At 41.9% G+C, this 16,395-nt stretch overlaps 1 protein-coding gene across 1 annotated transcript in view; it reads right to left on the bottom strand.

Moving 5' to 3' along the window:
• Sans (SAM_USH1G_HARP domain-containing protein Sans) overlaps nt 1-16,395 on the bottom strand; it is a 260,636-nt gene that overhangs the window by 144,720 nt on the left and 99,521 nt on the right. Inside the window, exon 2 of the mRNA XM_067149972.2 lies at nt 4,413-4,556. Within this exon, the coding sequence (XP_067006073.1) occupies nt 4,413-4,556 (144 nt within the window). The remainder of the gene's footprint in view (nt 1-4,412; nt 4,557-16,395) is intronic.

Genomic DNA, 16,395 nt, shown 5'->3' with positions numbered 1-16,395 from the left:
CAGTTGCATCAAGCTCTGGTTTTTCTTGTACGGACGAAATAAATTAACAGTAACTAAAAAATCAATCATGCCCATCCTTAGGATTTCAAGTACCTATCCTCATAATCAGGACCTACATAAACTTTCACTTGAATCAGCAATGAGGATATTCCATGCAGCCATAAGCCTGATCATTTCTTATGGGATACATTTAATACGAAAAAAAAAACACCTCTATTGAGAAAATCAAAACACGATATCTGAAGAGAGCGCACTGTGTATACCAATACATAGTCCAGATTAGTGTATGTACTGGCTAAGGAGTTTTCTCCCCATTACAAGACAAAGTAAACGGATTCTTAAAGAAAGTGTATGTTCAATCTTCAGCCCTAAGGCTGGTTGGATCCTCAACAGCTCCGCCATCAGCTGCCATAGATGGCCTAGGCATTACTAAAGAGGTGTGCTAGGGAAATGAGGAGCGATGTAGTTTCCCGTTGCTTTCCTCACCGAACTAGAAGTTGGAATTACGCATCAGTCTGCCAAGCCCACTGAAATGCATGCACCAACTGACCCGATGAGCAACATTTTCACACCATTCATAGCAGGGACTGGCTGCAGAAGAAATGGCATCACTAGAATCGCTCATACCTCAGTCACTTTCACATTGTCAAAGCCAAGGATAAGACAGGGACAGATCAATGAAAGTAACACAATTGTGTTAGCCCATACAAGAAGACATTGTGCACTGTAAACACCAGGTCTTGCCGGCAAAGGCATCTTGAAGAAAGGAAGAAGAAAAATGAAGAAATGTGGCTTGAATTTTATTCAACTGATGCCATGATAGAGAGAAAATGGACGGATCCTGACCAAGAGCTCAGACATGTGCAAACAAGAATGGCTGTACATGGGTTTCATCACAAATTATGTGTGACCGCGCTATATCATACAGTAAAAGCTGATTGCGTGTGTACCCTATACGGTGAAAAATGCGAAAGATATCATTTACAACGATGCAAGAAAAGAATTAAAAATTGAATGAATACAGCAAAGAATTTTATATTTTTTATTTACCAATTGGCCATCAGCTGCAATACACATTTCAGTTCATAAATGAATGGTTAAGTTGACTTTATGATAGGGATTGGAAAGTGCGAAAATATAACTAAAGTGCCTTATTCATACCTGGACTTTGATGACCTAGCCTTGCCCCTAGCTGAGCCAGCTGATCACTGCGATAGGGAGGTCGATTTCTTCCCTCTCATCTCCTAGTTAGCAGCACCTGATCTACCCGTCCAAGTGCTAAACTACATCCAATGTTGCTTAACTTCGGAGATCACATAAGATCTGGTGTTTCAGTATGGCTACGCTGTTAACTAGAAAATACGCCGTTAGGTAAAAATAATAATGTTTTTTCAACACCACATTCTTACGTTTCTGTGAGTTCGGGGAGCATCGTAGGTGAAGGCTTCCACGATTTATAGTAATATTATTGGTGTTACGTCCCACTAACTACTTTTACAGTTTTCACCGAGGTGCCCTAATGTTGCCCCGCTGGAGTTCGCATTCGTATCAATAAATCTACTGATACAGGCTGACGTAATTGAGCGCCTTCAAATACAATCGGACTGAGCCGGGATCGAAACTGTCAACTTGGGTTCAGAAAGCCAGTGCCTTAACTATCTGTGCAACTCTCTCCGGCACTAACAAGAGGGATAGAGTGGTTAGCTCTATACCCGACCACGTTTGCCCTCAGAAATTACCCTACTGCTGTAGGCTGATTGAACCCAGGGTCCCAGAAGTGGAAATCACATTTCTAAATTTTTCGGCTTCGTGACGGGGAATCGAACCGACGTCCTTCCGGGTGAAGTGATTACGTCTTTACAACATTGATCTCACTGAACAGGCTTGCACGGCCGGCCTCTCGATAAATATAGTGGTACTGCGATTAACATGAGCTGGATTATCCCACGTTCGTTATTGAAGATGTCACGACAACTGGAGTCTCATATGGAATAACATTTTCGGACTTGTAGGACGTGGTTGAACGGCTAATGCAATATAAAGACAAGTCACACCGAATGCCGTCCGGCTCTGTAGCTGAGTAGTCAGCGTCTTGGCTTTCGGGTCACGGGGTCTGGGGTCCGATTCACAGCTGGGACACAGGATTTTAATCGTAAGCAATTAATTCCGATGAATTTTTTTGCTGGTATTTTAACGGCGCATTACACATTGAATGTTTTCCGCGACGCAAAAATGGGAAAGAGTTAAGATTGGAAAGGTGGCGGCCGTGGGCTTAATCAGGGTCCAGCCCCAGCACTTGCCTATGTTAAAATTGGAAACCACGAGAAACTATCTTCAGGACTGCCGAAGGTGGGAACCGATGCCCGTAGCTGTCAGCTTGCATTCGGGAAATGGTGAGTTTGAACCCCACTGTCGGCAGTGCTGAAGATTTTTCGTGGTCTCCCATTTTTACACCAGGCTACATAAGGCTACCATCTCTCGGGCACTGGTTGTTTGTACTCTCTCCAACATTCCTGCACTTCGCACACCACACGCACCACTATCATCCACAGCACTAACACGCAGTATCCCGTTCACGTCAGACGCCACCTTACAAGCGCTGCATCTGGCTGAGAAAGCCACATGAAACTATGTATTTATTTATTTATTTATTTATTTATTTATTTATTTATTTATATTGCATGTCTTATTTATCTAAACTAACAATCAACTGTATTAGCCCGCCTGGTGGCCACGATCGTTGAAGTGTCTTTACGTTCTGACACCATAGTTAGTCGGTTCGAGTCCCGCTGGTGGAAAAATCACCGTCATAAAAAGTTGGCCGGAAGGGTAGGAGAGCTTGTGGTATACAATTTCTAATCACTAGATCGCGTGCCAAAATCCTGGATTCAATTCCAAATCTCCCCACAGTGTTCTTATGGAGTAAGGGCATAGTATGGCGCTGGTTATTGTGATTCGTACTTCGGATGGCGACGTTAAGCCTTTAGCAGACCCCTTGGTATTATTCGACAGGAGTAGATTATGTGCCGATACCGGTTTTCACCCTCTCCCTACCTCATTATCACCATCATCGCACACAGGTCACTCATGGTGTCAGATGGAAAAACTTGCACTAGGCGAGCCGAACATGTCCCCGGACACTCCCGGCACTAAAAGCCACGCGATAAACAAATTAAATAACAATCTATTGCGTTAATTATAATTAACTGTACTCTCTCATTTATCGCACAACTTATAAAGTATTATGATATAAATACATTTCACAGTAATAGAAAACGAGTTTCACTGTTGTAAGTCACACAGATGCTAATGGACTCGGAACGAGTTTAACGGTTTATATGTCTACGGGCCGATGACCTTCGATGTTAGGCCCCTTAAAACAACAAGCATCATCATATGTCTACTAGTGACTCGCCCCGGATTCGCACGGGAGCGATTTTTAATTTATGGTGATAGGATAGGCCTCATAGTATTTCCTCCTTGTTGACGGCATTAATTGTTTTCCACGTGATGTATAGTATACGGAGAAAGAAAAACAGTACTGAAATGTAAAATGTGCTTTGAACGTCTAACTGTATTGAATGTCGCCAGAAAACTGCCTCGGCAACAATGGATGAAGCAAGATGGAGCTACAGCCCACACCGCGAGAGGGTCACTTGCCCTTCTCCAGCAACACTTTGCAGATCGCTTAATTCCCGTACCACGCCCTCAGACGCTTACATACGCGAGAAGAATCCGTTCTCCGGTCAGATGGCACATCTAGGAATGATCTCTGATTAATGATGCATTTATTTTGGCAAAAGGTTATTTTGGGGAAGTAATGCCATCTAGTAGAGGTGAGTGACAGCAGAAGAGCCGATCGTTATTTCACTGTTTTTGATTAGTTTCAAGGGCTCTCTCTGAGATTAGTGGTTGAGTATCGGTTTCTAAATTCCAAGATTGCAGGTTAAAAACTGACAGCGCTACTATTTCCTAGATTATTCGCAATTGTCAGTCAGAGTTGGCTCTCTCAAAAAGTGTGTCATGAACTAAAATGTTTAAAATTACATTTAAAGCAAGTTTTATTTGAAACATTTCAAAATAATATTGAACGTTTTCAAAATATCAGTAAGAAACCATTTCAACCCCACCCCTCTTAGCCGTCTTCTTCCTTTGAATATTGTAATGCCAATAACATCAGGATCTAAAGTATCATACAATTTTTCACGTGGTACGCGAGAACACACAAACATAGACAGAAATCGAACCGGTGGTCGCTAGGTTCTTTATATGGCATGAAGAGGTTTTCCTTATCGAACATTCGCAACGCGCAGACAAAACGCAAATGCTCTTTATAGAGATATGAAGCATACCTACATTTGTGCTGGACGAATATTACTACAGATATAACATATATGATCCCATCTACTCACCCTCGACCGACTAGAAGGCGCAGAGCGTCAAGGTTTCCCTCGAAAGCAGCCCAGAGTGTAGGAGTCATGCCATCTTCGTCCCGCGCGTTGCATTGCTTTGAAGTAGCCTCCTTTAGAATGTCCAAATTCCCATCTCGAGCAGCTCTGGAAGAAGGAATAATTATTATATTATCCTTTTTCTGAGATCAATGGCATATTGTAGAACATACTGGCCATACCAACTGTGTCGTATGGGAATGAAAGATTGGTGGCCACTGGATATCTTTTCATAGGCTGGACCTAACAAACGTAACAAATATGAAAGTAAAGCTGATATAAATAGGTGAGGATAATGACAAGAGGCAACTCGTAATAAAGAAGTGGAGGTTAGCTTACGAATGTTCTTGATGGATGAAGCTCTGCGTATCAACCAACCGGCTGGTTGGTGAGACCATTGAAGGGAATGGAGGAGGATAGGTTATCAAGGAGAATACTGAATTCGGGTGTCGAGTGTAAGAGAAGTAGAGGGAGACCTAGAAGAAGAAGGAGAAGAAAAAGAAGATGATGATGATTACAATTAAACATAGGCCTAGTTTGTAAATGTTTCAATGCATGAGATATAGAAATAGACGAGGTCACAGTCGTATTTGTACGTAGGGTGTTGTGGAGGCCCTCAGTTCAAGTCACAAAGACTTGCAGACTGAACGCTGAAAAGTACTGCTGCAATATAATAATAATAATAATAATAATAATAATAATAATAATAATAATAATAATAATAATAATAATAATAATAATACGTCCGACTCCTTGGCTGAATGGTCAGAGTCGAGGCCTTCGGCTCAGAGGGACCCTGGCTCGATTCCTGGCCGGGTCGGGGACTTTAATCGCGTCTGATTAATTCTTCTGGGTCGGGGACTGGGTGTTGGTGTTTGTCTCAACACTCTCCTCTTCATATTCAGACAACACCTCACACGATCAAGCATCACAGAAACATGCAGTAGTAATTACATCCCTCCACAAAGGCTTGACGTCAGGAAGGGTATCCGGCCATAAAACAGGGCTAAATCCGCATGTGCGACACAGTTCACACCCGTGATCCCATAGGTGTGGGAGAAGCAGAAGTAGTAGAAGAGGAAGAAGAATATAGTAGTAGTAGGTTTTTTAGAACTTGCTTTACGTGGAGTTCGAACCCACTATCTCCCGGATGCAAGCTCACAAGTACGCGTCCCTAACCGCACGGCCAACTCGCCCGGTATATATACAGTAGTAGTAAGAACTCGGTGGAGGAGGGACAAAGTACAACGAACATGGGTCGCGACCACTCTAGTTTAAGTTGTAGAAAAAATTATGTTGATGACACATAGTCATATTTTCTTAAATTACATATATATATCTCTCGCACATGCGTTTCGAGCGCGCTGCAGCTTTAGGGAAAACTCTGGTCTAACATCATTTAAAACAACATTCATAACGTGGTATTGCAAGAGTTTCAATGGATTTCTTTTAAAGTTAATGTACAGCTGAGAGATGCGAAGATCAAATTTCAGACACACTTTAATTTTCAGATATTGGATATTCTGTGAAGAATTCGTTGTTTTCGATGCCTAGACGAGGCGGTAATAATTGCATGCCTGGCTCACCCGGAAGAGCGTTTCCATTATTTTTCGAATGTTCATAACAGAAATACAAGGGCTCAAACATCAAACCCGCTCGTCATTCCTAGCCACGGAACTGGAACAAATAACAACTCATTTTTTGTGTCTGCCGCACGAGAATGAAACCGTTTACCGGATGAGAGGGAATGCCAACCACAGTGTTATTTGAAAGAGCGTTGAGAGGTACAGCAGATCTTTTATTGATCGTATTATTATTGTTATTATTATTATTATTATTATTATTATTATTATTATTATTATTATTATTATTATATTTCTCAATCACATGATTTTGTATGTCTCACTGGGGTATACTTTTATTTCTTATAAAATATTTTGATTGTGTTAGAGTAACTGAGCTTTATTTGGTATTAATAACTGTTATAGTAAGAGAAGGCTTAATAGTCGTAACTACACTAATACAGACCTCTGTCTATCTATCTATCTATCTACTCGAAAATTAACCTTCATTCCACTTGGGTTGCTGTTTAGGGAGATGCGGTATCACACTTGCTCATATTATGCTCTGGCAGAGACTAGTGGCCTCTAGGCACCTGTCTCTTATCTTATCACAGTTGCTCCTTGCATAGATAATGTGAACAGCTGTAATCTTGGGACGTATTTCAGTAATCACCAGGGCTAGTATGAATATATACTGTAAGAAAAAAAAAAAGCTATACATTTACATGTATAAGCTAAAGATTCTCAAAATATGGAGTAGAATATGAACTACAAATTCTCAAACTATGGAGTAAAATATGAACTACAAACATGCTACACAATAATTTAAAGGGAAGTCGCAGAACAAAAGTTATAACCTTCTTACATATGTAAATGGGATTTTATTTTGAGCTGTTGGTACTTTTTCCTTGCGGTGGGGACACATCTTAATTCTTTTAATGAGGAGTGCTTCTTTGCGAAGCAGTGAGTTACAACACACTGTTTTCAATTTTCAGAAAGGGAACTGCGTTTCTTCTCTTAAAATGGCTTTGTATTTTCTGAAAGTACACCAATCATCACAAGAAGTTAACACTATCCTCCACCACAATAACATGCAGTTACCTACACATGACAGATGCCCTCATCGGAGGGTCTGCCTTACAAGGGCTGTTCCAGGCTAGAAATAGCCACACGAAATTATTATCATTATCACCAGAAGTTACAGCGACATTATAAACCTTGCGACATATTCAGGAGATAAATCCGGATCTAGTTCCACGCTTCATTCACCAATTAAAGTTGCTCGATTTTTTTACTCATCGCTATATCCTGGATTCTTGGTTAGCTCCGTGTTTTCTGGTAGGCATTACAAAGAATTAGTCGACCATCTGTTGATAGTCCTTCATTTGGAAAATCATTTACTTACAATCGTAATTTTACAGTTGAGAACTTACAATCTGGTGGTGTTTTACACTGAATGAGCAGATATATAAACTACACTGAAGATCACTCAAAGCTCAAGGGCACCTGTTGATGATTCGGGAAGTACTGAATAGAACAGGTCAACCTAACAGGTGTTAATGCTCTGCTAATTGCCTGGAACAGGCCTGCTTTGGTCACGTAGACTATAAGAAATCCTATTGTCACGGGGGTTGGCTGATAAGACCAAAACCGAAGCCCAGCAATAAACCAAAGCATGTGCATACCTCACAACTTGATTTCAACGTTCTATAGCAATTCAAGAACCCAGCTTTGAAATACAGATGCTGGAAAAACAAATTTTAAATTATTATTTCACAAAACTTTGAAACCATAACATAAGGAACATAATTAAAATAAAACCTTCAGTTATGCAACGATAAGAAGTATGTATTATGCCCCAAACTATGGACAAATACGAAATTCAAGTGTATCTTAAACCACTCCAAATATCCTAATCCGTAAACATATAACGAAACTATAACTTCAACTAATGTAAAAACAAACAAATCCTGGCCTTGGGAAATAAAAACACGACTCACTCCCTCTCTCTTTCAGAAATGAGCACACATTTGGTCATTAGACCCTTAAAGTGTAAGAGAGGGCCAAGAGCCCGAACTTCGCCACTTTATAAATAAATAAATAAATAAATAAATAAATAAATAAATAAATAAATAAATAAATAAATAAATAAATAAATCAACGTGGGTCGAACGTAAAAGATGATCCATATTGCAATGTCTTAGGTATTCACATGTAAAAATGGAAACTAAGATTGTGAACATGAGAGATATATGGGAGTTTAAACTTTTGCATTTCACTCGACTACAGTTTGAGGAAACCAGTACTTATTATAGTCACCGAAGATACTTCGTTGGGTGGAATCTAGCTACTCAGATTTCCATTTCTACTATTGTTAAGGATGACTTGGTATACTTAGCTGTAAAAGAGGATGCTTAGAAAATGTCGTTATTCGAAGTTTAAAAACGTTATCGTTTTTCCTTGCTCAAATACTGCTGAACAATATGGCTGAATTCTTTATAATAATTAACAATTGAAAAATTGATATGTTATTGTTCTTGTTGCTATTGTCGAGTGACGACTTCATTGGCTGATCACCAAATCACCTGTGGTTCGAATTCCGCGCAATACATTTGGGATTTTAGAAATTAAAATTTCGGATTGCGCGTAAGATGCGAAGTCCTGTAGCTGTGTGTCAAGTTCACAAAAGTCTACAATTAATATTGCCGTTGACAGCGTAGATGTCACTAAAGAAACTTACTATATCTCCATCCCACGGACGAAATTTTTTTTACAATTGGCTTTACATTGCACCTAAACAGATAGGACTTATGGAGACGATGGGATAGGAAATGGCTAGGAGTTGGAAGAAAGAAGCATAGGCCTTAAGGTATAACTCCAGCATTTGCCCGGTGTGAAAATGGGAAACCACGGAAAACCATCTTCAGGGCTGCAGACAGTGTGGTTCGAAGCTTACGGCTACGCACTGTAAGAAGCAGTTCAGCTCCCCAATCATATCATCTAGAGGTGTTATTGGTCTGCCACAGACCAAAGGATTTAAAAAAATGATCGCCATTATGAGCGGCAGATGACTGTTAGTGCCGTAATAATAATAATAGACTAATAATAATAATAATAATAATAATAATAATAATAATAATAATAATAATAATAATAATAATAATAACATAGCTTCAGCTATTAAGTGTATGATTTTGAATTTATAACAGTAAATGGTATTATTGGTTTTGCATCCCACTAACTACTTTTACGGTTTTCAGAGTCGCCAAGGTGCCGAAATTTTGTCCTGCAAGAGTTCTTTTATGCGCCAATAAGTCTTCAGACACGAGGTTGGTGTATATGAGGGCTTTCAAATACCACCGAACTGACCTGGGATCGAACCCACCAACTTAAGCTCACACGGCCAGCGCTCTACCGTCTGAGCTATTCAGCCTGGCTTTTGAACTTGAGCTAGTTAGGCAGTCTGCATACCAATTTTGACGTACTGATTGCTCTGCCATCTAGTGGGGAAAGCAGAACTCTACTGTACGTTCCCTAAGGGGTTAAGTAGTTATTTTGTTCGTTAGATGCCGAGTTTGCCTCCGAAAGTCTGTAGCATGCTAGTGATTATGGCATGGACTACCGAGATTATTGCCCTCCCTTCAAGAATCGACTACTTCACCTGAGATCATCATCATCATCGTCATGCTGTTTCGTTGGTGATGAAGTGATTCTGCGATGGTAATATACTGCCAATTAGCTTTTGAATACCCTTTATTACTTTTATGGAAACGACTCCCCAGAAAATCTATTACGTTCTGTATCCACGATGTGATGACAGCTACGCAATAAATGAACAATCTTTCGCAACCAATGTTCATAAGATAAGATATATAACCATGTCCTTGTACTGATTTTATCGGGTAACTAGATATCCGGAGGCAACGAATGTTGCTGTACATACTACTGTAAATGCAACTGTACTCAGTACAAGTGAATCAGTTCAAATTACTTCACCGAGCTGGATAGCTGCAGTCGCTGAAGTGCGGCCAGTATCCAGTGTTCGGGAGATAGTGGGTTCGAACCCCACTGTCGGCAGCCCTGAAGATCATTTTCCGTGGTTTTACAGCAAGGAAATGCTGGGGCTGTACCTTAATTAAGGCCACGGACGCTTCCTTCCCACTCCTAGGCCTTTCCTGTCCCATCGTCGCCATAAGACCTGTCTGTGTCGGTGCGTCGTAAAGCAACTTGCAAATTACTTCAGCAAAGATGCAGTCATTATTAGAAATCCAAGTCCGAAGACAAGACATTTCGGTCTACGAGCTGATAATATTCTTCTTCCGTAACCCTTATCCAGGGAGTTCCTGGCTCATTCAGTGGATCATTTTCCTCCATCCCGTTTTTGAACCTTCCTGGAGACACAAAAGATGTGTGTCGCTTCTTGATACTCCTTAGTTCTTGGTCCTGGTCTACTTGACTCTTCTTTTAGGTTATTATTTCGGTGGGATCGCCATTCTCAGAGGAACTTTACACCTAACTACAGTCAAAACCGTTTATTGCGACATTGCTTATAACTTTGTATTGGATATAACGGTGAAATATAACGGTCCCTTCTAAATCCTATATTAACACTGTTTTTAAAAAGTCGCTTAGTACGACATCACTTATTACGACATATCGTACAAACGACGTTTTTTTAAAAACACATTTTTAGGGAAATATATCAAATATAACACCCAATGTTGATTTTTGTTTATTACGTTTTCGGGGATTGCTGACAACAATGCAAAGCTTATTTTCAAACTCTTGTTTTCAGTAGATTGTAGCACTGCCTTCGTAATATACAGGCCGTACTGTAGAAAGCGCGCCAAGCCAATCAGCTGATCAACTGAGGCGAGCTAAGCGAATGTTACAAATTGGACTTGTGAATGTTATCCATAAGGATTGGGGGCATTCTTAGGATAATTGTGACCGTTGAGAGCAAAAAAATTATATTAAAGCACATTGCATGTTTTGCTTTAAATTTATCATATCAGGATTTACGTAAACAGCTGTTATTAAGATAATGAGACCTTGTAGTTTAGGTTAGGCATGGTATCTTCACGTGGTGAGTAATGTAAATTCAAGGGACGTAATACTTCTCGTGTAATTTATTCATTTCATTGTTATCGTATAACACGTTTTTGTGGAACTATAATGTGCTACAAATTTAAATACAGGGTGCCAAAGTTCGCATTTGCCACAATGCTGAGAACTTGTGCGTACCACGGCGAAAATACATCTATAAAAGTAATTAGACATTAATATTTTCATTTTCTTCGTATGGGGGCAGGTGACCTTTACGAAAAATGGAAAATCCCAACCGAAAAAGTACCTATTACGAAGAATAAAGCTGTATGTTTCACTCATTTTCCAGAGCTGATAATGAGTTCTGCTCTTGACTTTCTTGTTACACAGATTTACAGCAGAGTGTTTATCGTTGATACAGAACAAGCATAAACGTGGACAGTTAGCAATGGAACCTACATATGGTTATTTCTTGGGTTCGTAATGTTGAGTACGTGCTGTCTCTTCTCCCCAAAATTAATGCGAATAAAAACCATTCCTCGGCAGTTTCCGTGAATGTGGGAAGTAACTAATAGATCTGGATGAGCAATGCATTAATATTTGGAAAAACATGGGCTATTCCTAAACAAAAATCGATACAAATGTTTGTATAGAAGAAAGGGTCTCAAGAAAGTCTTCGAAGGATAGTGCCAGAAGTGTCAACAACAACAAAAAGCAAGAAAGCTATGGTCACCTAGAGATATAGAAGTAAAATGTACACTGACTGACAGAGCAAATGCAACACCAAGAAGAAGTGGTCAGAACTTTATGCCAATTGCAGGGTAGACTGACGTCACTGAGGTATGCTCATGATGTGAAATGCGCCGCTGTGCTGCGCACGTAGCGAACGATAAATGGGACACGGCGTTGGCGAATGGCCCACTTCGTACCGTGATTTCTCAGCCGACAGTCATTGTAGAACGTGTTGTCGTGTGCCACAGGACACGTGTATAGCTAAGAATGCCAGGCCGCCGTCAACGGAGGCATTTCCAGCTGACAGACGACTTTACGAGGGGTATGGTGATCGGGCTGAGAAGGGCAGGTTGGTCGCTTCGTCAAATCGCAGCCGATACCCATAGGGATGTGTCCACGGTGCAGCGCCTGTGGCGAAGATGGTTGGCGCAGGGACATGTGGCACGTGCGAGGGGTCCAGGCGCAGCCCGAGTGACGTCAGCACGCGAGGATCGGCGCATCCGCCGCCAAGCGGTGGCAGCCCCGCACGCCACGTCAACCGCCATTCTTCAGCATGTGCAAGACACCCTGGCTGTTCCAATATCGACCAGAACAATTTCCCGTCGATTGGTTGAAGGAGGCCTGCACTCCCGGCGTCCGCTCACTAGACTACCATTGACTCCACAGCATAGACGTGCACGCCTGGCATGGTGCCGGGCTAGAGCGACTTGGATGAGGGAATGGCGGAACGTCGTGTTCTCCGATGAGTCACGCTTCTGTTCTGTCAGTGATAGTCACCGCAGACGAGTGTGGCGTCGGCGTGGAGAAAGGTCAAATCCGGCAGTAACTGTGGAGCGCCCTACCGCTAGACAACGCGGCATCATGGTTTGGGGCGCTATTGCGTATGATTCCACGTCACCTCTAGTGCGTATTCAAGGCACGTTAAATGCCCACCGCTACGTGCAGCATGTGCTGCGGCCGGTGGCACTCCCGTACCTTCAGGGGCTGCCCAATGCTCTGTTTCAGCAGGATAATGGCCGCCCACACACTGCTCGCATCTCCCAACAGGCTCTACGAGGTGTACAGATGCTTCCGTGGCCAGCGTACTCTCCGGATCTCTCACCAATCGAACACGTGTGGGATCTCATTGGACGCCGTTTGCAAACTCTGCCCCAGCCTCGTACGGACGACCAACTGTGGCAAATGGTTGACAGAGAATGGAGAACCATCCCTCAGGACACCATCCGCACTCTTATTGACTCTGTACCTCGACGTGTTTCTGCGTGCATCGCCGCTCGCGGTGGTCCTACATCCTACCGAGTCGATGCCGTGCGCATTGTGTAACCTGCATATCGGTTTGAAATAAACATCAATTATTCGTCCGTGCCGTCTCTGTTTTTTCCCCAACTTTCATCCCTTTCGAACCACTCCTTCTTGGTGTTGCATTTGCTCTGTCAGTCAGATATTATTGCACGTTTGTTGTCTCCATATTTGTATTAATGCATAATTATTTGTTGGGTACATTGACGAGTAAAACACTGAAGATTTGACCTCGTAGATCGCACTTCAAACCTACTTCTCTTAAAATTACATAGACCTGACTTAGGAGTTACGATGCGATTACAGGTTTTAGTGATGTCACCTGTAATATTAATACAACATTTGTAAATATTTCATAATTACAAAAGGTACAGACGCATTATGTCCTTGCATTACACGGGTCGGACGGAGGAAACAGTTCGCATCTTTGTGTGACGTCATCGGAGGTACAGTACGACCTGTACATCACGAAGGCAGCGCATTTTCGGAGAAATATATCGACTATAACACCCAATGTTGATTTTTGTTTATTACGTGTTCGGCGATTGCTGACAACAATGCAAAGCTTATTTTCAAACTCTTGTTTTCAGTAGATTGTAGATTTCAAATCAGTCTGTTAAATAGTCAAGGCAAACATCCCCGTAAAGACGCTGCAAAAGAAAGGGAAAGTGTATAATATTGAAGAAAAGTCACGCATAATATTGGCAGTTAAAAACATGGGAAAACAAATGTCAGCATTGCGAAGGAATTGAGTGAATCACACTCGACGATTTCAAAGATTTGGAAGGAAAGAGAGAACATCTCATTTATTAGCCAAGACCGTGTGCGACATTATCGTTCAATTTATATTGTTGCTACTTCTTTCCTCACTTATTTTATATTTTGCTGGGAAATTATTGCTGTAGGTACTGTATAAACATTAGAAGCAAGATTCCTCTTGGTCCCACTCCACAAATACTGTGTTACAAATACAGTACTAATTTCACTTAGAAAGTTGGATTATTTGCTACCGCCGCCCGGCACAGGGCATTGAGTCGCCGGCTGTACGGTCAAAGCCATCGCCTAGCAGGTAACCCTATCCAGACAATTACACTGATAATGCAGTACCCGAAATTATTATCATGTACAGTTACCAGGGTGGGTTAAACGAGACCTCCGTTGCTGCTTCATATTAAGAGTTTCGGACATTAAGGTTACCAACCCATAGTATCTAGCGAATAGTTCGATGACGCATTGTCTGGGTCCTGGTATTCAACTGTGGCTGGGTTAAGAAGGAAGTGAGCGTGGCCCATGTGCTAGGACTTATTTATACAGCATTTTTCTAAACATTTGTAACAAACATCGGTGGGGTGAATCCTGGAATCAAAAGAAGAAGAAAATAGCCCCTCCTAAAATGTGTTGTTACTGAGTTACATGCGACGGAGTTACAAGAAGTACATTGGCCACATCACACGAGGTGTTCAATGTGTCCGCCACATAGTCTTAACATGAACTAGCGAAGCCGTTCGAAGATACCTGGGTCCTGTCGAACAGTTGCACAAGCGTTATTGATACGCTGTACCAGGTCTTGATGTCATTAACCGCAGAAGCGTGCACCGCACTTTTCATTTATCCACACAGATAAAAGTCCAGTGGATTAAGGTAAGGAGACCTGGAAGGCCAATGTACTGGACCTCGATGCCCGAACCAACAACATGGGAAGATGTCCAAAAACAGGCGTACATGCAAACTGAAGTGCGCTGGAGCGCGATCATGCAAGAACCATATGGCGCAGCGAACTGCTAGGGGTATACTGTATGTTCCAGTAGTACAGGCAACGTGTTCCTCAAGGAGATTAGATATGCTGGTCTGATCCGTCATTGGGGTAGCATGTATGAGCCGAACAGTTGATCATGGATAATACCACACCACACATTGCGTCCAAAGCACTGTTCATGATTAGCGACAACCGTACCATGGGGATTTTCAACCGGCCTCGTGTGTGTGTGTGTGTGTGTGTGTGTGTGTGTGTGTGTGTGTGTGTGTGTGTGTTTGCAAGTTTGTGATGCCACCTCTTCCAAATGTGGCCTCATCGGTGAACAAAACTGATGACGGACGACAAAAACGTCAATATGGCAGTGACAATTTGCGACGCCTATATCTTATTACCAACACATTGGCGGACATATATTCATAGAGGCATTTTTCTTGTTTTGATCCCAGGAATCACCCCCGGAGGTTCCTTACAAATACTCACACAAACTCTGTATATTGCTGACCCCAGATTTGGACCATAGGGCTTCAAAGAAGTATCGCCAGCGGACTCTGTTCCGGGCTATACACTCCAAATGAGGACTCTCATGGACAGTCCGTTGCAACATCAGCCGAACAGACGTTACAGGTGGTAGTGATTATTGTTTTAAGAGGAAGTACAACTAGGCAACCATCCTCTATATAACACTTATCAGAGAGAAAAATGGAAGGGGTCCGACACTTCGAAAAATGAAGGTATCGGCCAAAGGAAGACAAGGGCCACGAAGGGCATGAAAATTAAAGACACCCTAGGCCTCTATACGTAATATCGTCGGGGTCTGAAAAGAACAAGACTTGACCAAGGGAGGTCGGATAGGATAGATGAAAGTGAAGAGCTTGGCACAAGTAAGTGGAAGCAATGCCAGGACTCAGCTGAAGGCCCCGTGGTCGCCAACCCACGCTCCAAAGTTCAGAGACCCTGAGCCCCCTTTTAGTTGCCTCTTACGACGGGCAGGGGATACCGTAGGTGTTATTCTACCGCCCCCACCTACAGGGGGAACAGACGTTACATCCTCCCACTTGTTGAGATCAATTAGGTGGTTTTTCATAATATACTTTAGAGCGCCCTTGTAAAGGCTTTTAATTTGCTAGTGGTTTAACGTCGCACTAACACATCTAAGGTTTTCGGCGACGAAGGGATGGGAAAGGGCTAAGATTTGGAAAGTAGAGGCTGTGACCTGAATTAAGCTACAGCATTTTTCTAGCGTGAGAATGGGAAGCCACGCGAAAAAATCTTCTCTCCCTGATTACACTGTCATCCTTCAATTGAAGTTGCTTTGGAAGGCAACCTAAATATTCGAACTGTCTGTTTTTACGGCGACCCTAGCTTAACGCCCATAGCTGTGAAGATGAATGCTTAAGATAACAAGAGGGAAGTATCTCTTGTGGTTTGTCTTTGGATTACTTAAAATGGTCTTTGTTAGAAAAGAATGCATACGTCACAAACTTGCGATAAGTATTCACTACTCAAGAGTTTAATGGGAGTGCCATATTTCAAGATAACATAATCTCACATA

This window comes from Anabrus simplex, chromosome 6 (assembly GCF_040414725.1).
Source record: "Anabrus simplex isolate iqAnaSimp1 chromosome 6, ASM4041472v1, whole genome shotgun sequence".
In the NCBI taxonomy this organism is placed as follows: domain Eukaryota; kingdom Metazoa; phylum Arthropoda; class Insecta; order Orthoptera; family Tettigoniidae; genus Anabrus; species Anabrus simplex.
This window is presented reverse-complemented; position numbering and strand designations above follow the sequence as displayed.